This window comes from Panthera uncia, chromosome C2, assembly GCF_023721935.1.
Source record: "Panthera uncia isolate 11264 chromosome C2, Puncia_PCG_1.0, whole genome shotgun sequence".
NCBI lineage: Eukaryota > Metazoa > Chordata > Mammalia > Carnivora > Felidae > Panthera > Panthera uncia.
Genome location: NC_064810.1, coordinates 153,840,762 through 153,864,622, shown reverse-complemented (window position 1 = coordinate 153,864,622; position 23,861 = coordinate 153,840,762). Strand labels below are relative to the sequence as shown.

At 40.0% G+C, this 23,861-nt stretch overlaps 1 protein-coding gene across 5 annotated transcripts in view; it reads left to right on the top strand.

Moving 5' to 3' along the window:
* Nucleotides 1-23,861, top strand: part of CLASP2 (cytoplasmic linker associated protein 2) — a 180,103-nt gene that overhangs the window by 65,222 nt on the left and 91,020 nt on the right. For 3 of the 5 annotated variants that reach the window (XM_049629087.1, XM_049629085.1, XM_049629089.1), the window contains 5 exons: nt 7,125-7,207; nt 10,309-10,401; nt 14,293-14,438; nt 16,863-16,998; nt 22,209-22,279. In XM_049629087.1, coding sequence (XP_049485044.1) covers nt 7,125-7,207; nt 10,309-10,401; nt 14,293-14,438; nt 16,863-16,998; nt 22,209-22,279 — 529 coding nt within the window. The remainder of the gene's footprint in view (nt 1-7,124; nt 7,208-10,308; nt 10,402-14,292; nt 14,439-16,862; nt 16,999-22,208; nt 22,280-23,861) is intronic. The other 2 variants (XM_049629088.1, XM_049629086.1) reach the window with 1 other exon arrangement.

Genomic DNA, 23,861 nt, shown 5'->3' with positions numbered 1-23,861 from the left:
AGTATGTGCTGTGGGTGGTTTTACTTGCTCTTCTTTTTGGTCTTTGGTTTTTGGAGTATGTAGTTGAATGTCTGATTTGAATTTGGGGAACTACCGTTTCCCACGGGATTCAAAATGTCTACTATAAGTTTTAATATTTAGTAAGAAAATACCTTTTTTTCTTGATAATCCATTATCTCAGCATTTTGTTGAATTTTAGGACACTATTTTATTGTTTTGTTTTTTTGAGTTTATCATTGATGTTGGGAGAGAGTGAGTGAAGGTACAAGCTGGGGAGGGGCAGAAAGAGAGAGAGAAAGAGAGTGAATCCAACAGGCTCCACACTGCCAGTGCAGAGCCCCATGCGGGCTTCAAGCCACAGACCATGTGATGTGATCATGACCTTCGCCAAAATCAAGAGTGGTGCTTAACGGACTGAGCCAGCCAGGTGCCCCAGAGGGTTACTGTGTGAATAGTTTCTACTTGCGCCATTAATCCTAATCACTTCTTTGTCATGTATCAAAGTTTCATGTATTTTGGGGTCTCTTTTTAAAGTCTCTAATTTGTTTATTTGATTAGTTGGCCTGTTCCTGCACTAAAACCTGTCATAATTAGCTTTGTAAATCTTGATAGGTGGTAGGGCAAGTGCTTCCTCCCCCGAATTCGTTTGTCATTCCTAATGCCTTTGTTGATTGGTGTGTTCGTGATTCTGTCCACATTATTTCTTTAAATTGTGTATTCACATATGTTCTGTAGTCCATACTAGACAGTTCTAATGTCTGTAATTCTAAAATTTATTATCTGTTACCTGTGACTCTTAGTTCATAATGGTTTGCCTTGTGATTTCATTGCTTGAAGTTAATTTCATTGATGAGAGTTCTTTGAGCCTAAACTGGCAATTGTAGAAGCTTTCCTCAGAGATTTATTCCTGCTCAAAACTGGGGCATCACCAATCAGGAACCCCCCCGCCCCCCCCCCCCCCCAGCCTCTCCTAGGTCTTGTCTCAAGTCGAGAATTCAAGGTCACTCCTCACCTGTTGGCTGGGGATGCAAAGTCACGTTGTGAAAGGAGCATTCGGGAATGCGAGGAATTGCTCAGCTGTTCTTGCAAACAATCGATTGCAGCTTGCCCTCTAACCACAATAATTCACATGCCTTTCAGGTACAAGATACACTCATGGACTTTTCCCAAAAGTTTCAACTGATTGATAATGTCAGGTTCAAAGTACATGATCTTGTGGTCTCCATCAAGTCACATGGGAGGGTTCTTTGGTGTGGCTCCTCTCCATCCAGAGGCCTGTGAACTAAAAAGACGTCTTACTCGCCCCCAGACAGCATCAAAATCGGGTATCAGAACAGAGTATCCATAATGGACACTCCATTTGAGAAGGGAAGGGACAGGAAGTTCATAGTAGTCACTGACTTATGGCAGTTTTCAAATCCAACAGGAACCTGTCGTCAGTTTCCCTTCCTTCTGGGATTGTGTTTCTTTGAGGGTTTTATTCTCTCTCTGGGTGTGGTTCTCTAAACCAGTGTTTTCCTCTGTTCTTGGTCTGTGCGGAACTCTGGGCTGTGCTTCCTGAAATATTTCCTTCTTTTGCGTAAAAATCTTGTGTTTTCGACTGAGTATCGTTTTCAACCCTGCTTGAAAGAAGGCTCTTAGGTTAAACTGTCTCTGACTCTTGGTAGCACTCTTCAGAAGCACTGGTAATGCTCTCCTTGGATCACTCACTGTGAAAACTATGGGTCTTAGGGGCAACCTGGGTGGCTCAGTCAGGTAAGCGTCTGACTTCGGCTCAGGTCAAGATCTCACGGTTTGTGGGTTCAAGCCCCACGTCGGGCTTGCTGCTGTCAGTGCAGAGCCTGGAGCCCGTTTCAGATCCTCTGTCCCCCTCACTCTCTGCCTGTGCCCAGCCTGTGCTGTGTCTCTCTTTCTCTCTCAAATAAATCAACCTTTAAAATAAATTTAAAAAATTAAAATTCTGGTCTTCTATGAATTTTATTGGGGTTTAAGCCATATTTACCCCCCATGCTGTTTCTTTATTATTCATCTTTCTCTAAGGGCTAGTCTCTTGGTTGTAACATGGGAAGAACCTGCCCTTTCCCACTTCTGAGACTTGTTCCCCTTGCTCCTGTCTCTGAAACACACTGCTTTACCCTTTGGCTCACTCACCTTTGTATCCAGCACTCAGCACTTCATCTTATTGGTAGTTGAGGACTAAGTAGAATGAGTTTTCTCTTTGTACTTCAGCCTTTAAGTACTATTTGGGAATTTCTGAGAGTGCCTACCCTAGTCATTCTGGCTTACTAGAAACATGCTACCCCCTGAATGTCAGAACCCTCTGATCCCCCCTCTCTGCCTCCATCCAAGTAGGGGCATCACCTAGTTTACGGTGAGTTCTAGAGCAGGGATCAGCAAACTGTAGCCCACGGGCCACGCATGTCCAGCCGACTGGTTTCTGTTTTATGCCTGAGCTAGGAATGCCTTTTGTTTTTTGTTTTTTTTTACATTTTAAATGATTAAAAATATTCAAAAGAAGAATAAGATTGTGTGACATGTGAAAACTATATGAAATTTAAATTGTAGTGTCCATAAATAGAGCTTTATTGGAAGACGGCCCCACGCATTCATTTTACATATTGTCTGTGGCTGCTCTCCTACAGTGGCAGAGTTGAGTAATTGCAACAGAAACCATATGGCTCACAAAGTCTAAGATACTTACTGTCTGGCCCATTCCAGAAAAAATGTAGTGACCTCTGTTTTAGCATGGGTAGACATCTGAGCAGAGCCGTTCTGTTGTTTTGGCCTATCAGTATGTTCCGGTGTGATTGTTGACCCAGTTACATCTGAAAGAGCTCAGTCAGGTTGGAGGCCAGCATTGCCCTCCAGCCTCTGCTCGTGCTCCTGCTTGCAGACTCACTGTACCTCCTCTCGGTGTAGAGACTCGCTGTCCTTCCCTGCAGTAATATTTGACATTAGAACCCATCACCCGTTCTGACTCTCTGCCTATGGTATTCATTCTCCTTGCTGGTGCTAAAAATGTCTGATAGCATTTGTTTAGGTGAACTTTAAAGCTGCATCAGAAAATGGGATAGTGATCGTGAGGTGAAACAGTTTGTTCCACAGAGTTTTTCCCGATGCAGAGATCCTTTTCTGTTTTGTTGGCCACCCAGTCAAAACCAAGGGGAAGGGAAGCATTAGGCGGACTAGGATTGTAAAAAGGTTTACTTATAATACAAGAGATAAGCAAGGACCAGATCCACACGTCCTCTGTCCTGACACTATTCACGGACCCAGTCCGCTCCCAGTGGCAGTAGCTCTGCTTATACAAAGTGAGTTTCAAAGGTAAGAGTGAGATAGGTTGGGGTCAGCTGTTCAGAACCGTGCGCATGCTTGAGAATTTCTGTAATGCCCGTGTCCAGGTTTAGAGACCTAATTGTCACATCTCAGCTGGTCATCAGGCCACATTCGGTGATATCTGTAGCCTTTTGCGTCTGCAGCTTCCGTGGGACTTTCAAAGCCATTTAATTTCGACTCCGCCCACCCTCCCCACTAGGTTATTTGGCCCTACTCCTAAGATGTAACTCACTGCGTAATAAAAGGCTTTACGATCTGAGTGAATCGTGACTTGTTTAAAGTTAGACTTTTCCTATGTACGTCCTCAGTCCCTGGCATGTTTTTCTGGGCTCATTTGGGATTTGTTCAGATGTTCTGCATTCCCTTGAAGGTTTTTAATACTGTGTTGTAGCTGGTGGGTTGATGTGTTGGAGTTTACATTCTGTTCTCCATACGATACCTTTCGTAAACTGCGTGCATGCTGTAGGCAGTCTTCATACTGCTCTCCCCCTCCGTCTTCCAGTCCTCTGTAAGATTCTGTCTTCCACACTTGAGCACAGCAAAGTTGTCAACTGGCTCTGCTCTGGGACGTCTGCACAGGCCTCCTCTGCCAGTTGAGAGGTATACTTTCCAGGAGTCAATTACTGTTCTCAAACTTGCCTAATGCTTCCTCTTGTTACTATAACAAAGTATTTTGCGGGAAGTGGCATGTAAGTGAACAACCCATATTGAATGAAAGAGGAAAGAAAACTGTTTTTATTAAAACTGTGTTGAATATTTAGGAACTACTTGATAAGGACAAGTCCCTAAAGAAATTTGTTTCAGTGGGCTAGGCTGGGCAAGACAACTGTGAAAGATTGGGAGGAAATAATAAAAATCCAGGCTTCTGCTTTCCTCTCAGGGACCCATTGTTAAACACAATGAAACTCAGGGGCGCCTGGCTGCCTCAGTTGGAAGAGAGAGAGTGACTCTTGATTGTGGGGTCGTGGGTTCAAACCCCACACTGGGTGTAGAGATGACTTAAAAAAAAAAAAAAAAACTTAAAAAAATTGAAGCCCATATGAAGAGATTGATTTGGTAAATGTTATGAGATGTTAAGATAGTATGATTAGGTATCTTATTTTTTGTTTCTTTGCTTCAACTGCTTTTCAGTTAATCTGTTAGTTGCTAGGACTGATCATGGGCACAGGGTTGAGAGTTTTATTGTTACTTGATTTTTTTATAATATCTAGGGAATAACTAATTTATTTACTCTTATAGCTGAATTTTCTATAGCAAGTATGCGTTCATGCCTCTGTTAATTTATTAAATTGTCATTGCTTTCAGTTTGCAGTTTTATATTGCCTTGCAGCTTTGTTACGCTGTCCTGTGGTCCACCTCTTAGTCCCTTTAAAACTCACACACAACAAGATACAGCTTCAAAGGGTTTTGTTTGTTTTGTTAAAGATGAGGAGCTTCTTACCTGCCCTGGGAAATCCTGAGTGGTTTTTTTTTTTTTAATTAGGACAATGTTCATTTTTTATAAAATTTTTTTAACGTATGTTTATTTTTGAGAGAGAGAGAGAGGGAGAGAGAGAGAAACAGAGCGTGAGCAGGGGAGGGCTGAGAGAGAGGGAGACACAGAATTGAAAGCGGGCTCCAGGCTCTGAGCTGTCAGCACAGAGCACGGCGTGGGGCTGGAACCCGTGAACCGCGAGATTATGACCTGAGCCGAAGTTGGGCTCAACCGACTGAGCCACCCCGGCACCCCAAGGACAATGTTAATTTTTTAAATCCAGTTTTGAAGTATTAATATTTCTCTCGGTAGATGATAAACTTAATTTGGGAGATATTATTATTTAATTTTTTAATTGGATAGATTTTTTAAGTTAATTGTCTCTTAGGATATACATTTGGTGTGGTTGAAATCGATTTGAATGTGTCGAATTATCACCATGAAGAAATAAATATATAGAGTTAGAAACTAAGTACTGCCTCCATCGATCAGGGTTCAGTCCAGAGACGAAACCCACAACCGGTATTTTTACAGAGAGAATTTAATATAAAGAATTATTAAATGGACCTGGTGAATTAAAAATGAAAAAACAGGACCCTAAAGCATCATGGAGGTAGTAATTACAGTCCAGAGCTCCTATTCCTAAGCAGGGAAAACGAGGTGACGATTGTTAAAACGTGGAGGTGGGGCCCTGCAGAGCTGCTGCTCACACCTCTGTGAGGAGCTACTCTGCGACGGGCGCCCGCCGTGGGCCTGGTCAGGGTTAGAACAACTGCTAACGGGGGCCAAGTGCTGCTACTGAAACGAGCGCCCTGTCAGAGCTGTTAGGGTTTTACTGAGACAAGCAGGAAGCCAGAAGGAGCAGCTCCCTTCTTTCACTTTCCAGTCTCTCCGGTGCCCCTCCTGGTTCTCCTTCCATTCTCCCCGCTCCCCCTGTTGGCAGAGTTTGACAGGAAACCCTTAGAATTGGCAGAAAGGTGGTTTGCCCGATCCTAGGCCCAGCATCCCGGAATGTGAAGGAGCACAGCCGGAGCTGGAAGACGGTGGTTCAGTTACTGGCTCTTAAACAGCTACTACCTATTAAGTTCACTTTTTTATTGTCTGTGTGCAGTCAGGGGAGATCTGTTTGCCTGTTGAAATTTAATTTCAAGAACCTCGTTTCCTTCACACTTGCTTTCCTAGGCTCTGCTGCGTACATGGACCCTCTGCCTCATTTATTTGCCATCATTTATTGATATTCGGTGTCATTAAAATTGCTGTTTACCTTTTTATTTTATTTTATTTTTTTTTAATTTTTTTTTCAACGTTTTTTATTTATTTTTGGGACAGAGAGAGACAGAGCATGAACGGGGGAGGGGCAGAGAGAGAGGGAGACACAGAATCGGAAACAGGCTCCAGGCTCCGAGCCATCAGCCCAGAGCCTGACGCGGGGCTCGAACTCACGGACCGCGAGATCGTGACCTGGCTGAAGTCGGACGCTTAACCGACTGCGCCACCCAGGCGCCCCGCTGTTTACCTTTTTAAATGATTGTCTTTTCACCTGTATTTCTTGTGTACTTGCTGTTGCATTGAATAAGGATGGGAGGGCTCTGTTCTTATAATTTGCATTTTATGACTAGCCTGCCCTCTTACTTTATTTTATTTTATTTTATTTTATTTTTTTAAATTGTTCTTTAACGTTTATTTTTGAGACAGAGAGAGACAGAGCATGAACAGGGGAGGGACAGAGAGAGAGAGAGGGAGAGACAGCATCTGAAATAGGCTCCAGGCTCTGAGCTGTCAGCCCAGAGCCCGATGCAGGGCTCGAACTCACAGGCCGCGAGATCATGACCTGAGCTGAAGTCAGATGCTTAACCGACTGAGCCATCCAGACGCCCCTGCCCTCTTACTTTATAAGGAATTAGTCAACTACTGCGAGGTACCTTGACTTTTCTGAAAGATGTTGATTTTATTTTAATGCTGTCTTACAAAATGGAACTTCTCTCAAAATTATGCCTTTTTGATATCAAAAGAGTTATATTTTCCATATTTTCCTTGGTGCCAGAATGCATAAAAATAAACTTCAGGCGCTTCTAGGTGGCTGAGTCAGTTGAGTGTCCGACTTTTGATTTTGGCTCAGGTCCATGATCTCATGGATCGTGAGTTTGAGCCCTGCATCAGGCCCTGAGCTGACAGCACGGAGCCTGCTTGGGATTCTCTCCCTCCCTCTCTCTCTGCCCCTCCCCTGCCCACTTGTGCTTGCATGCGCTCTCTCTCTCTCTCTCTCTCAAAAAACAAATAAACTAAAGAAATAAATCCATCTCCTTTTAATTAGCAGGTGCTTCTAAGGAAGGGGGTGCTGGAGCAGTGGATGAAGATGATTTTATAAAAGCTTTCACCGATGTCCCTTCTGTTCAGGTAAGGGCGCCAGTGAAGAAGCACTTCCTGTGATTACTGCTCATACACCTGTTCATAGAGTTATTTTGGTCTCTTTCTCAAAGTTCTTTTCCCCTTAAATTACTGTAAGTAAAACACTGGGCTTATTATTACCAAGCTGTTATTTGCTTGGTGCGATTAGAGTTTCAAGTGATTTTTCACTGAGGCTAAAGTTGAGTCATTACCTTGAGCAGTGTTCGACTACATCCGCTTTTCTCAAAGCTGTTTGTGATACATTGTTCTTCTTTCTTCTGACTCGTTTCGTTTTGTTTTTACACTCTTACCTTTTTGTCCACTTCATCTCTGTCTCCTTCACGGGCATTCCATTCTCTACCTGGCTGTTGAATATGGGGATTCCTTAGGGGTCAGTGGTGGGCCCTCTCCTTTCCACTTTCTTACTGAGTCACTTCTTCACACCCATGGCTCGAGCTCCCGCACAGGTTTTTATCTCTCTTGAGCTCCAGAATAAGTTCTCCACTGATATTTACCTGGCATGTCCTTCTCGAGGTCTCAGAGGCGTCTCAGACCCAGCCTGTCCGAAACGGGACTCACGATCGACCCCTGACAGGTCTGCACTTCCAGTGTTGTGTATGTGGACACCATCAGTCCGGTTTGCAAAAGTCAGAAATCGAGGAATCCTACTGCGTCGGATTTCTCACTTAGTAGTATTCAGAGTTCTTTTGCTTGTATCGTCTCCTGAGAGAATGTTTGAAAAGTCGTGTACCCTCTCACGGAAATAAATGTTTGAGTTGACCCCGTTTCCCTTGTTGGGGGAGAGGAAGTCTGACATTGTACTCCAGGATAATGCATCGTATCATAGTAAGATTAAGAGCGGCTGGGGGGCCTGCCTTTACTCTGAAATTGGGCAGAAGGACTATTGGGAGGCAAGAAAGCGCTGCTCAGAATCCTCCAACAGAATGTTATCTGGGCTCCCTCCTACCTCCCCTTGTCTCGTGCCCTGCTCCCCTCTGTACTCTTGTTTTTGGGGGCTTTTGTTTCAAGCAAAAGGGGAAAGTGATGGCTACTGAAAAAGAAAGACTCTCTTGAGGACGGTGCTTGTCCGATACTATACTCCAGAGCAATGCATTGTATCACAGTGATGCTCAATGTCACCAGGACCCCTTTTCTTTCCATCTCTCGCTTCTGGATTCCTCCGTTTCGTCTTCGCTCGCGGTCAGCAACATGGCTGCACTGCCCTCTGCCTCTTTTCTGGTTGATGCCGTAAAATTTGCGAGAGTCCTTCTGACTGAACCGATTTAGATCGCATGCGCACACTGAACCCTTGTGATGTGGAAAAATAATGTGCACCTGTTGACTTCTGGTTGGGTCATTGGCTGTTCCCCTGGCCCCCTTTGCACTTTTTCCTCCTGTACTTAGGCCTTCTTTTACTGTCCTTCTATCGCAGAGCCTTTGCGTGTTCTTTTCATTCTAGGGAAGGCTAATCTCCCTACTTGGCCTGAGGATGCTCCCCTCACCCTTTAGCTCTCTGTTCACACTTGACTCTTTTAACTAGTTCAAGCCTCCCGTTCTGTATGAATAGACATGGAACTGTAATTCTGTTTGGCAGTACTTTTCCATTTGCAATTTTGTGTAATTTGATAAATTTCTTTTTTCTCTTTGTAGTTAGATTCTAAGCTCTATAAGGCAAAGACCTGTTGTTTGCTCCCCATAGTCTCCTTCATGCCTAGCGAAGCGCATCCCTGTTATGTCAATATTTAAGTGAATGAGAGGATAACGGTGTTTGGCAAATGGTTGGCTCCTGAGGAGACGAAGCCTGTAGCTCTCCTGGTTACCGTGTGGGGGAGCTAACCTAAACCGTGTCCTTCTGCAGTGGTGAATCATGATAAGGATATGAACGCAGTAGATACATACCTGAAGTCGTTTTGGGGAATTGGGCTTTTATTACTTCTTAGGATATTTGCATCTTGTTTTTAAAAACAAACCATCTTAAGAATATATCTGAAGTGACTCATGAGCAGAGAAATAGCATAAGGGTAACAGATAAGGAAGACAAAGGATTTTACTTTATTGTCTATAATGTATTTCCATTTTCCACTAAAAATGGTACTAGAAGGTGGCTAACAGACACATGAAAAGATGCTCCACATCACTCATCATCAGGGAAATACAAACCAAAACCCCAATGAGATACCACCTCACACCTGTCAGAATGGCTATCGTTAATGACACAGGAGACAACAGATGTTGGCAAGGATGCGGAGAAAGAGGCTCTCTTTTGCACTGCTGGTGGGAATGCAAACAAGTGCAGTCACTCTGGAAAACAGTATGGAGGTTCCTCAAAAAACTAAAAATAGAACTCCCCTATGACCCAGCAATTGCACTACTAGGCATTTGTCCGAGGGATCCAGGTGTGATGTTTCGAAGGGACACATGCACCCCCATGTTGATAGCAGCACTATCCACAATAGCCAAAGTATGGAAAGAGCCCACATGTCCATCGATGGATGAATGGATAAAGAAGATGTGGTGTATATATACAATGGAGTGTTACTCGGCAATCAAAAAGAATGAAATCTTGCCATTTGCAACTACGTGGATGGAACTAGAGGGTGTTATGCTAAGCGAAATTAGAGAAAGACAAATATCGTGCGACTTCACCCATGTGGAATTTAAGATACAAAAGAGATGAACATAAGGGAAGGGAAGCAAAAATAATATAAAAACAAGGACAAAACATAAGAGACTCTTAAGTACAGAGAACAAACAGGGTTGCCGGAGGGGTTGGGGTGGGGGGTGGGCTATATGGGTAAGGGGCACTAAGGAAGACACTTGTTGGGATGAGCACTGGGTGTTATACACGGGGGATGAATCACTGGAATCTTCCTGAAATCATTATTCCACTATATAACTAACCTGGATGTAAATTAAATAAGATGGGAGCAGTAACACTGCCGCTAAGTACTGCCATACAAAATAAATTACATAGCGTTTTATTTAAAAATAAAACGGTACTAGAATGAGAATTAACCTTATTACCTGAAAGATTATTGTAAATATCGGGGCACAGTTTTGATTTTGCTTCATGGCAAGAAATACTAATGGTATACTTTTGTATCTTTAAGATCTATTCTAGCCGAGAACTTGAAGAAACATTAAATAAAATCAGGGAAATATTGTCAGATGACAAACATGACTGGGATCAGCGTGCCAATGCAGTAAGTTTTATTTTTTGTTTTCTGACCCCTTTCCTCTTTTTTTCACTGTTCCAAAGACATGGACGTTGGGCAATATTACTACATAGTATTTGCTTATGAAAGAGTTTGCTAGCTAACATTTCTTTCTGGAAAATACTTTGAGGTGATCGGAATTCGCTTAGGTAGGGTTAGTTTTCATTGTTCGTGCTGATCAGTGCAGTGGAGCCTGGCTCACACGTTTGTTTGTCTCCCTCCATGTGCCGCCTCTTGTCTGACCAGGAAAATGTGAGCTTCACTGATGTCCCAGGGCAGTGGCTCTGTGGGCTGTGGCGAACGTAGTCGTTCCTCAGCAGTGTCCTCAGCTCGTAGAAGGGCTTCCAGTAAAGCAGGTCGCTTTGCCTGCATGCCCGATAGTCACATAGTATTGGCAGAAGTCGATGACAGTATGTGTGTCTGGCTTGCTTTCTTTCCTCGTATACATCTGAGTACAATAAATATTTTTCACCCATGATTTGAAAAGAAAAAAGTCTCATATGCTTAAGAATATTTTATTTAGGGGAGCCTGGTGGTTCAGTCGGTTAAGCTGGACTTCAGCTCAGGTCATGATCTCACGGTTCGTGGGTTCGAGCCCCACGTCGGGCTCTGTGCTGATGGCTCGGAGCCTGGAGCCTGCTTCGAAGGGTTTCTATGTCTCCCTCTCTCTCTGCTCCTCCCCCACTGTATTCTGTCTCTCTCTCAAAAATAAATAGTTTTTAAAAACTTTTTAAAAAGAATATTTTATTTAGGGGGCACCTAGGTGTCTCGGTCAGTTAAGTATCCAACTCTTGATTTCAGCTCGAGTCATGATCTCACGGTACATGGGTTCAAGCCCCGCATGAGGCTCTGCGCTGGCAGCTTGGAGCCTGCTTGGGAGTCTCTGTCTCTCTCCCTCTCTCTCTGCCCCTTCCCCACTTGCATGCATTCTCTCTCTCTCTTTGTCTCTCAAAATAAATAAATAAACCTAGGGGCGCCTGGGTGGCTCAGTCGGTTAAGCGTCCGACTTCAGCTCAGGTCAGGGTCTCGCGGTTCGAGGGTTCGAGCCCCACGTCAGGCTCTGTGCTGACAGCTTGGAACCTGGAGCCTGCTTCGGATTCTGTGTCTCTCTCTCTCTCTCTCTCTCTCTCTCTCTCTGCCCCTCCCCTGCTCACTCCCTGTCTCTCAAAGGTGAATAAATGTTAAAAAAAAATTTTTTTTTAGTAAATAAATAAATCTAATTTTGAAAAAGAATATTTTATTTAGCCTAAATTCCTTAATAAAATATTTGATAAATATTTTTAAAATAACATCTACATTGACAAAGGACTGTATATGTTAAAATTTGTAAATTTGTCAGATTTACATCTGGGATTCCAAATAAGTACCTCAGTACCCCCAAAAAGCCAGAGAAAGGATTCCATCTGAAGTCTTCCACTTGGAGAGCAGCCTGTTCTCAGTCTCCACTTTCGTTAATAAATCGCATATGGCTTTCTGAAAATTGGCCTTTATGATGCTACAAACAAAAGAATGTTAGCTTCTCTTTAATAGGAAGTTTACATATTTTAAAGTATTAAAGTAGTTTAACAGAAAACGTGTCCCATCTTTGTTAAATATGGCTCATTACTCTGTCTGCAGCTCTGAGATTAGTATGAGACAGGACGACCTGTATCATAGGGCATCTGTGGAGAAACAGGACAAATTAAATGTTGTCAATATAAAACACAAACTTGGTACTTAAGAGTTTCCTGTTGGGGTGCCTGGCTGGCTCAGTCATTGGAGCATACAATGCTTAATCCTTGGGGTCGGGAGTCCAAGGAGTTGTGAGTTCAAGCCCCGCTTTGGGTGAGATTACTTTTTTTAAAAAATGAATGTTTTTCTTTTACTTTGAAACAACCCTGTTGGAAACATATAGATGGTCTTTTAATTTAAAAAAAAGTTTTTTTGTAATGTTTGTTTATTTTTGAAAGAGAGAGAGACAGAGTGCGAGCAGGGGAGGGGCAGAGAGAGGGAGACACAGAATCCCAAGCAGGCTCCAGGCTCCAGGCTCCAAGCTGTCAGCACAGAGCCCGACGCGGGGCTCGAACCCACAAACCGCAAGATCATGACCTGAGCCGAAGTCGGAGGCTTAACCGACTGAGCCACCCAGGAGCCCCTAATTTTTTTAATTAGAAAAGTGACATAGGCTCATTTTAGTAAGTGTAACAGTACAGAAGTTTTATAAGGAAAAAGTTAATAGTTTACTTCGTATTAGGGAAACAAATGTTTTCACTTTGGAGTATACCCTCTTCTCTGTATATGTATGAGAAAATAAACAGCCCCCCCCACTCCTTTTATAAAAATAGAGATCATACTAGATATATTACTTAATAACTTATTTTCATTCACTTTCATAAATTGTGCCCATTCAGTACATTTGCTATAGGTGCCAAGCATATAATAGTTGCTCAGATATTTATTGAACGCAGATCAATATGTACATATATTCCTTAGTTGCAAGATACCATGTAATTTACTAACCCATTTCCTATTCGATGCACTTACCAGTTGCTTTTTCTTTTTTGCTATTTTGACAGCATTGCAATAAACATCCTTATACACATTTATAACACTGGTGTTCTATTTTTGTAGGCTAAGTTTTTTAAAGTGAGGTTGTTGGGTAAAGAATAGATACAATTTTATTTTAGTAGATATTGCCAGAATGTTTTGAACAAAGGTGTCAGTAGCTCGTAATCTTCCTTACAATAAGAGCGTCTGTTTTCTTTCTCATACTGGATGCAGTGAAGTCTTTAAGTTTTGCTAGTCTGATGAAGAAAAATGAAGTGTCTTTATTGTAATTAGCATTTGCTTATCTCTAGTAAGGGTGAGCACATTTTCATGTATTTATTTGGCTCAATTTAATATTGGGTTATTTGTCTTTGTCTCACTTTATTGTCATTCTTTGTGTATTGTACTCCTGTGTTACAAGAAATTTTTTCCTACGTATTGTGATTTTTGTTTTTAGTTACTCTTGCTTAGGTGTCTTCTGACTTCAATGATAGTCTCCCTTCGTTATGTGCTTTAAGATTACGTAACTATTCTTTCAGATTTTTTTGTACTATTATAGTATCTTTTGTATCTTTTTCATTGTTAATCCATCTGATTTTTAAGATCTCTTAGAATTTTAGAGAACCTCAGAGTTTACTGTGAAATTATACATAATGGAGATGATGGGTAAACTTTTAGCTTCTCATTATGTGTGGGCACAGATGTGCACTGGTGGGTATGTTTTGATTATGTGATTTTATTAGGTATGTCGGGTGCTAACATGGGACACATTTGTCAATCCTGTATTAAAAAGTCGTGCTAAAGGTTAGAAACAGGGAGAAAGAGCTATTTCTTTCACAAAGTACCTGTGACCGTATTGAAATACGAAGCTGGCACAGTAGTTGGTCCATTGGATTCTGCACTTTTGCTTATGGGTGAGTGCAGGTTGCAGATCTGGCTCTTTTAAAAATAATCTCCTTGGGAGGTAGTGGTGATGTTTCCCGGTTTGACTGCACTTAATGCCACTGAATTGTATGCTTTAAAATGTTTGAAATAATTTTATGTTAATGTGTATTTTACACAATAAAAAGACTCCCTTAAAACTTTAAGATTTACTTACCTATTCGTACATCATGTATGTCCATTATGTTTATAACTAAATCTATATATAATGTTCTTTTCCAGAAAGCTTTTTGTGGTTTGCATGTTTATAAAATACATTTAATGCTGGTAAAAGGTCTGAATGTAGTTATACAAATATACTGAAATGTTATTTTTTAAATTTTGTTTAAATAATGAAGTTTTGGTAACTTTTTTTTTTCTTTTTTGCACTGACACTGTTTATGTCAATAATGAGAATTCTCTTTACTTTAGCTTAAGAAAATTCGATCATTGCTTGTTGCTGGAGCTGCACAATATGACTGCTTCTTCCAACATTTACGCTTGTTGGATGGAGCGCTTAAACTTTCAGCAAAGGATCTTAGATCCCAAGTGGTTAGAGAAGCTTGCATTACTGTAGCGTAAGTATGTTCTTTTTGGATTTGTATTTTTTATGAGTAAATTTAGTACTCAGTGATTCAGTGCTCATTAAGTAAAGCAGTAGCAGGATAACCCAAAAACAGCATGTATGTGATCCAAAAATAATTTTTATTATAAATAAGGATTCCGTTTGTGTGATTTCTTTCTTTCTTTCTTTCTTTCTTTCCTTTTCTTTCTTTCTTTCTTTTTCTTTCTTTCTTTCTTTCCCTTTCTCTCTTTTTCTCTTTCTTTCTCCCTTCCTTCCTTCCTTCCTTCCTTCCTTCTTTCCTTTCCTTTCCTTTCCTTTCTTTCTTTTTTAATCTTTCTTAACAAAAACGTTAAAATGTGCTTATATATCTAAAAGCCCACCGGTTCATTTTTGATCACTGAGTGTGTAAGAAGAAAATGAATGGGTCTGAGAACTATTCAGTTTTCTCTTTACTGATTTGGATAGTAACTGATTTGGATTTGCTGACTTGGATTTCCAGTTCTGAAATTTTAACAATTATTCTGGAATTGTAGCGTGTGTCATTAACTTATCAATATCTAAGTTTATTCCGTATGTTAATATTCTCCCAAAATTCTAGTATGGTATGACAGTTACATTTCTTTTGCCTCTACTTCTGATATGAGTACTGTCGTTGTATAAACATTCCTTTGAAGATAGGGAACACAAAGATGTCTACTATTAATATTTCTAATCAGAATTCTGTCCTGGTCACAGCAGTGGAGGAAAAGCCCAGGAAATAAAAACTGTGAGGATTGCTAGAAAAGGAACAAAACTGACATTATTAACAGATGATACAATTATCCATGCAGAAAACCACAAGAATGTGTAGGTAAATTATTACAATTAAGGGACGACAGCAAGATGCCAGATGCAAGTCAATGTACAAAATAACTGAGTGTCTCTTAAAAGCAATAATAAAAAGGAAAACAAAAATCTACAAAACAGAACCTTGAAAAATATTTCGTGGCGAGAGCTCTGCTTCTAGCTGATGATGCAACAGAGCTGGTACAGGACTAGGTGTCCCGGAGGAACGTGGACGAAACGTGTAGAACAGCTGCTCGTAGATGGTGGCCAGTGGACAGAGCAGGACTCTGATTCTGGAAAGAAACCAATCCGTTGAGCAGTATGATCAGCACAGGGTGACCAAGAGACACTTTCTGGACCTTGGAGAAGGAAGAAGGAAACCAAGCAGAGCAAGACAGTTCCATTGAGTTGAAGAAGAAACAGAGACGGGAGTTGCGGAAAGCTGGAGTGGTCACCACTCGCGATGCAGAATCCGGGAGAGTAGGGAGAGAAACAGAAGAGAGCTCTAGAGATGGAGCTGCGCCAGCTGGGTCCCATGAGTCTCGCCTAATGCTGATCTGCGCGTGTGACAGGGGCAGCTCCCTGAGGTTGGGAAAGAACTGTTGCTGGGAGCTAGAAGGCAGACGACAGTTCCCAGAGCTCATGTGGGCTGCAGAGATTCAAGTTCCGAGGAGTAGGATGCAGAAACCCAGTTGAACACCCAGGACATTCGGTAGCGGTCCCAGAGAGGCCGTTGTATGGGGATGGCACTAAAGTAGTTCCAAAACAAGGCTCCTTCCAATAGACTGATAAAGATCACACTGATTCCCAAGTGCCTCACCAGCCTTCCGGAACAAAACTCCCTTTTTAAGGGACGACCCCACTATCTGTTTGCTTGCTTCTGGTTTGAGGTTCCTTTTTGCCCACAAGTCTAGACATTCGAAAACTGAAAGTATAACTGAACACTAGTAAATAAGCCTGAGTCAGAGTTCCTCTTTGAATCAAGAGCCTGAGGTTTGGAGCTAACTGTATCCCAACAGTGTATTCTAAATAAGATACACAGAAAAGAACCAACATTGCAAGCATTGTGAGAACTGTGCGTGATTACAACATCCTTTCTAAGTGTCCTGACTAAATCACGCAATTAAAGGCTGAATTTCGTTGTTTAACTGCAGAATTGGAAAGAGAAGACAGACGTCCTTTGGGTCACCCAGCTAACTGGCGTGTAGTAGAGGTGTATCTTCAGTCAAAAATTCTGAAACCCTACCCCAAAGGTGGAGTATTGCTGACTAAAATAGTGGTAGTACCATTAATAGAAATAGGGGCTGCCTTGAGGAGTAGTGATTGCGTAAGATTTTGAACAGATGTTGAATTTAAGATCGATATCGGAGCGTCAGAATAAAAATAAAGAGAGAGTAAAATACCAGATTGCAGCTTTGGACTGGACAGTTGAAAGGGGGGAAAAGAGGGAAATGAGTAATATTTGCACTTCCCTTTCTCTTTTGCTTTTCTGCTGTTCGAACTGTTAAAAATTTTAAGTTAATTCAATGAGAGTATTTTTCAAGTATCTGATTCTACCTATACTTACCATTAACTTAAAAACAAAACAACATTCTTTGGTCTTCCTTTGTAGACATCTTTCAACAGTTTTAGGAAACAAGTTTGATCATGGCGCTGAAGCCATTGTACCTACGCTTTTTAATCTCGTCCCCAATAGTGCAAAAGTCATGGCAACTTCTGGATGTGCGGCTATCAGGTTCATCATTCGGGTAGGTTCTTCTGTCTTCCTCCCTCTCTCCTCCCCTCCCTCTTTTTCAACATACTTAAATAAGTCGTTGGCATTTTTATTTATTTACTTATTTACGAAATAAAAGCAATACATGCTTATTACAGTTATATAGAACATTTAAATAATACAGAAGATTTTGAAGTAAATACACTTGCATACAGAATGTGATATACACATGTGCATGTACTTAGGTGTATGTGTAATTACGTTACAGGTAGTAACGGGCAGATATCAAACAGTAAAACTGTTATAGGCAGTGGTATGATAGGCAAATTCTTAATATTTCTCATCTTCAATATCTTGAAGGTGCCCCCAAAAGAACGGTTAAAAAAAATAAATCTCCCCTCTTGAATTCTCTTCTACCATTAATCAGTCTAGCCATTCAGTATATACTTTTGCAAACGTCTGTTCTATGCCTATACAAACATTATTTAGTACAAAATATAAACCTAATGTTTATATTTTACCTATATATAAATAATACTTTTTCGCTTGGTTTTTTCAACTTCATGAACTTGGGCACCTTCTCTTGTCTGTACGTTTCATTCTTCTTAACGTCTAGATTGGTTCTCTGTTAAAAGGCATTGACATTAAGTCATCTTTATGGAGTCCTTTCTTTCCATCCTTTACCAACATTGTGTATTATCAGTCACTTACAGGTCTTATAATTTAATACATGGAATATTATTTCATATTCTGTACTTTGCATTTCTTAGATTATTAGAGACATTGGCTACTTTTTTTTCCTTTCAGAATTCTTCTATGGATTGCCCAGTTTATAGTCTTGGTACAGTTTCTCCTCACTGATTTCTAAGGTCTTTTTTATATATCATAAGTATATTGATTCTGTGTTACATATGTTTTACATATGTTGCAGGTACTGTTTTCTACAAAAACAGTTCTTCAAATGTTGTTTAAACTATTGTTTGTTATATAGAGAACCTTTAAATTTTTATGTATTGAGACAATGTTCCTTTTGTGGTTTTTGTATAATTCAGTCTTTTTTGCAACGGCAGCATTTTCATATAGTAAATTTCCATTAAGTGTATGGGTTTGTTTCCTGAGCTCCTATTCAGTTTCTTTGGTCAGTTTATTCTTTCCTATTAAAGGAATGAAATTTCTTTCTGATGTTGCTGCATCAGAAGGTTTTTTCAGCGGTAAAATCAAATGGCTATTTAAAAAGCTATGAATTTATCTTTGAAGATGGTCCGTTTTTTCTGTTTTAATATTTTTTTAAGGTTCTCTAAATCCAGAAAAATAACAGAAATTATTGAGGTCTTTGTTTTGTCTTGAGTCTAATGGGAGTACTTTAAATACGATGTTTGGTGCAGATTTCTTTGGATACTCTATGTTAGGTTAGGGGAACTTCCTTCTGTTCGTATTTTGCTAAATTTTGATCAGGAATAGATGTGAAATCTTACCAGCTTCTATGTAATATCTTTAGAAATGGTTCTCTTTTTAGTTATCCATTGGACATTCATTGAACTGGATTCTGCTTGGCCGTTGTTTGTTACGATACTGCTGGATTCATTTGGCTAATACTTCAGATTTTGGCATTCATTTTAATATATGAGTCTTTTTAGAATTTCCTGTACTTTTCTTATTTTATATATTTTATTATTACATTATTCTATTGTTAGGGCTTGCTGACCTTGGAAGTTCTATAATAATTTTTCAAATGTTTTAGACCCTGGGCCCTTTTGCATTTCACTTTGAATTGTTGGTTATTTGTATTTTCTTAGAATATTCTTTTCATATAGAGTTTAAGAATCTTCAGCACGATGTGGTATACTGTCTTCTCTTAAGTTAAAAAAATAATGCCTCTGTAGCACTGTGGTTCTGTACCATTTTTTTCTTGTTTTAATACTAATTTTCTTTTTTTTTTTCTTTTTTAACTTGCCAGAGGCATTATTTCTTTTATAAGCCTCAAATTTTAGTTTTGTTGGTTCCAGCGATGTTCTTCATTTTTTTCTAACTTTTTAGTTCCTATAAGTTTCTTAATTCTTTTCTTTGACCTGCTTTGGCTCCTTTTCCCCCCTTAGATCTTTGTAGTATGTCCTTAGATAATTTGTTACAGTTTTTGTTTTGTAATATGATAAGGCTGTAGGTTTTCTTGGATTTTGGCATGAATCATTTAGATTTACCACATTCTCTTTATATTTCTTTATCACTTGTAATTTCCATTTCAACATCCTCTTTGAGTTACATGATGATACTTTGTTCTCAGATGGTTCTTTTGTTGCTCTTGTCCTTAGTTCATAATTTCATTACATTCTAACTAGGGAATTTGATCACACAGTTTCTTCTTCAGTGAATGCCTTAAATTTTATTTGTGTCTCAGTACATCATAAATTTATACAGGTGGTCTTTTAGTACTTGCAAACTACGGAATTTGCTTATAAAGTACTTTGTTCATGTCTAAATCCAACTTGATATTTTCTATTATTCCAATTCTTCATGGTCTCATTTTTTAAAAAAGTAATTTATCTAAAAAATTCTGATTCTGTTTTTTGTCAATTTCAGTTTCCTAACAGTTCTTACTTTATTTTTATGTATGGTCAAAGTTTTTTACTATTACCATTTTGAAATAGCGTTTCTTCCTGTAATTTCTGTTTTCTGTTCATTGTGCTTTTTCTTACCTGTTTCTTATTTTCTTAGAAGTTCCTTATTCTTTATCAGTGTCAGGAATAGAACCTGTTTTGCTTCCCCCACCTTTTAAAAGACTACCTTTTGTCTAATTCATGTCATTTTCCCCTCAAACGTTAAATTGAATAAAAACAGTTTCATGTCCAGCAGTTGGAAATTGCAGTTTTTTTTACTTCTTTCTCTCCTGGCCATTGGCTCTTACCACCCACTTTTTAGTTGGTTCTGAGTAATTTCTGTTTGGTTTAGTGTGTTCTCAATTTTCATGTATGTTTACTTTTGCATATTTTAAAATGACTTTTCTTTACCCTAACAGAGCTAAAAAGTTGGACTTCAGGTTCATATTCCTTTTTTCTCAGAATTATTTACCTTTCATTCAGAATTATTTTCACTTTTTATTGTGTCTCTAAGAACTGAGATCCCACTTGTTTCTTTCCTAGAAAAGCAAAACTAAAAACTTGCGGAAGCTTTCCAGGTGTTAGGAGTTTTCCTCCAGCAGAGACTTCGAACTTCTCTAGTGCTTCCCTTCCATAGCGTACAAGAGTTTCTGATGAAGATGAATTTTCCTTAAGTTGTATTAATTTTTGTGGATCATTTATTTATTGCTTCTGTTTTCTTTGCTAGGTTTTTGGGTTCTTTTTTTTTTTTTTTTTTTTCCTGTTACTCTTGTTATACAGTTTTGGAACCTTCAGTATCATTTATCATTTCTTGGATAATTTTTTTGTTTTTTGCCTTACAGGTGTATGTTCTCAAGAAAAATTCCTTTAAATTCTACTTATGTGACAATACCCATGCTGCCATTCTGAGGCCTTATACATCATACATTGTTTTCCAACTTCTTATTTTTCATAAGCTTGTTTAGTGTTATTGATACACTACCCGGTCATCTCACTGAAAATACAAATCAGGTGGTTTTGTTGTTTTATGTTATTTCCTATTTTCTGTATTTTGTCTGTCTCCCAGAAGACTCCTTCCTTAGATTGCTGTCTTTGACTTCTAATTTTTTTTTTTTAATTCTAAAGAAGGTTTTTATTTTTCGGTTGTCAGCTTGCATTCCTAAACTAAAACCTGAATTGTCCGACTTGGTGTTTGGTTGAACGCTTCGTCTGTAATTGTAACGTTCACTTTTTATTCTCCTTGGGTACAGCTCTCCCTGAATGTGACATAGCAATAGTTAGGCCAGTGTATCTCTCCGTACGTGCCACTGTGTTGAATCGTGTTCATCAGCAGTAGGGTTTGGGGAGGTTATGAAGGGAAGAAGAGGACGGTAGGTAAGACCTACGCGGTGTGTTGCGGCTGGAGAGTCTCCTTGGGCTCGGGGTCCGTGGCAGTGTTTGGGAATAGGCTTTTCTGGGCGCTGTAGGGAGCACGTCCACAGGGCCCTTCTATGCGGAGTGTAAGTTCAGTGGCCCGCAGGTCAGCACTCCCTTGTGCGCTTCTCATTGGAGCAACTTCAGGTCTGTAGGTAGCCTCCCTCTGAAGCAGCTGAACAAAGTTGGCTCTTTTATTTTGGTTGAGTTCACTCTAGCTCACAGATGTGCCACACACACTCCTCTTCGGTGAAAGACTGGGTTTTCCAATACCGGAAGCACTTCTGCAGAGAGCTGCGTTCCCCAGGGTCTCGCCCCTTCCCATTATGGCCCACATGCGACAACTGGTTGATGTGGAAGTTGACGTTGGGGCCGTTCGGAACCAATTCGAGCTGCTCTGAAGGGCCATTTGAACTCCAGAGCTCCCTAACGGCTTTTAGCGAAGAGATCCTAAGGCCCAATCACAGATGCATTTCTTCCTCGGCCCACCCCTGCCTCCTTTGCCCTCCTTCCACAGGTGTTGATCCCAAGGGCACTTGGTAGTATCCTACATGCTAGACTTCATCTCAGAGCTGGTTTCCTAGGTAATCTGGCCTGTACCATTAGCTCAGAAGAAAAAATAGGGTATGTGAAGCATCAAATATGTCTGCTTAGGTTACTATTTTATCCTTCTGTCTATTGTGTACTTTTTGGTGTTCACCTCACTAGAGGAATGTAAAATTACAAATAGAAATCAAAACATTATATCTGTTGAACTTTACCTGAATTCTAGACGGCTGTGGTTTAGCCACAGTGAAACTTCCATTAAAATCACCATTTCCGAGTGCATTCCCAGCAGGTAGGGTTGCAGGCTCACTCTGGTTACTCGCTCTGATGGCCTACTAATTATTCTCTTCCACCGGCCGTAGCTGTGGCACTTCAGAGAGTTTGGCAGACGCGGGCCCAGTCCTGCTAGGGCTCCCGCCCCCAAACGCACTGCCGCGACAGTTCAGTCGGCAGTTACACAATTAACTTCTCTTAGGTGGTCTTACAGCCACACCTGTCCTTCTGAAACTATATCGTCATTACTGTTATTTAAGTGGGGGAAACTGTTGGACAGGTTGATTTCTTTCCAGATCTCATTTTATGGTCTTTTTGTTCTGTTCTAATATATCTAAATACTTGGTTGTAAGGCAAATAGGAGAGATTATGTGAAGCGGACTATATTTCTCAACCTTTTCTAAAACATCTTTTTCAGCATACTCATGTACCCAGACTTATACCTTTAATCACAAGCAATTGCACATCAAAATCAGTTCCTGTAAGGAGGTAAGTTTTGAGAAAAAACTAATTTAGTATAGTTTTACATTATGTTAAATTCTTAATTCTGGTGCAAAACTTAGCTGTCACAAATTTCCTGCCTTCTGGAAACCTTAGTAAACTTTTTCATCTCGTGTCCTACAAGGAAAAAGAAATGACCATTACAACCACCCGTGTTTTCCAGATTTCTCCTTTTAAGCTTTGGTTTCTTTGGGCCACTCGTTGCCTCACTTTCAGAGAGAATGGAGTCTGGAACCAGGCCTTTGCTAGTAGAGTCCCACAACTGCCACTTGACTGTTCTACTTGGGCAATTCACACTGCTCTGCACGTCAGTGTGTGTATATGTTAGTACCACTGATGATGTCGACCCCATGCCATCATGAGGATTAAATGAGGCAGATCCACATGAGTAGAATTCATTAGAGTGTTTGGGACAGAATAAACAGCCACACCAGGTCAGCCTGTCAGTCTTTCTCTGTCTTGTGATTTCTGCTGGTTTTAATACCATCGGGATCACCATCAATACTAAAGACAACGAAAACAAGATTTGTACGTTTGATGTTTAAGAAAATTGTGAAGAGTCAGGGGCGCCTGGCTGGCTTAGTCAGAAGGGCACGTGACTCTTGATCTCGGGCGTGAGTTTGAGCCCCATGTTGAGTATAGAGATTACTTACTTACTTACTTAACTTACATAAATAAAGAAATAAATACATAAATATATAGATACTACAGAAAAAATTGAAGAATCATACTATGTGATTTCGCTTACATGTGGAGCCTAAGAATAAAACAAATGAACAAACATTCATAAATACAGAAAACTAATTAATGGTTGCCAGAGGGGAGGGAGATGGGCAAAATAGATTGAAAGGGATTAAGAGGTACCAACTTGAACTTTAAATAAGTCACAGGGATGTCAAGTACAACGTAGAGAACATAATCATGATATCGTTTACCTTTGTATGGTGACAGGTCATAACTATCGTGAGCATTTTGTGATGTCACATCACTAGCTTGTATGCCTGAAACTAATATAATATTGTATGTCAACTACAATTAAAAATAAGCTTTAGAAATGACTTTAAAGGCATTTTTAAGTACCATATTGTATATGCTAGTATGATGCATGTACCCATCTGTTTTGAATTCATATTCTTTTCCTGATCTCAATTTCTTAACTGCTTTAAAATTTTGTTGGTTTGATTTACTTTATTCAAAAACCATCTCAAACAATTTTTGCAAGACAGCAGATATAAGAAAATCAAACTACATTTTTATATTTGCAGTGAAGGATGTTTAGTTCAAAACAATTTAAACTATAGTCCTATCTGATCATGTTTGATATTACCTCTGTTCCTATATGCTTATAAAATCTGTTCTTACTCCTTTGGTCATTATTGCTTGAGTAACAAAACAAAGAAAATTGTAAAGAATCTCTTTTTTTGACTTGATAAATCTATGTATTTAAGTACTTTGCTAGGAAGAAGCTGAAAGAGGTATTACTGCCTTTAAGTGGTTCAGAGTTTTGGTGACAAGTGTTCTGTCACCTGTCTCTTATGTCCAGGGTCAGCAAATGACAGGTCGCTGGTCA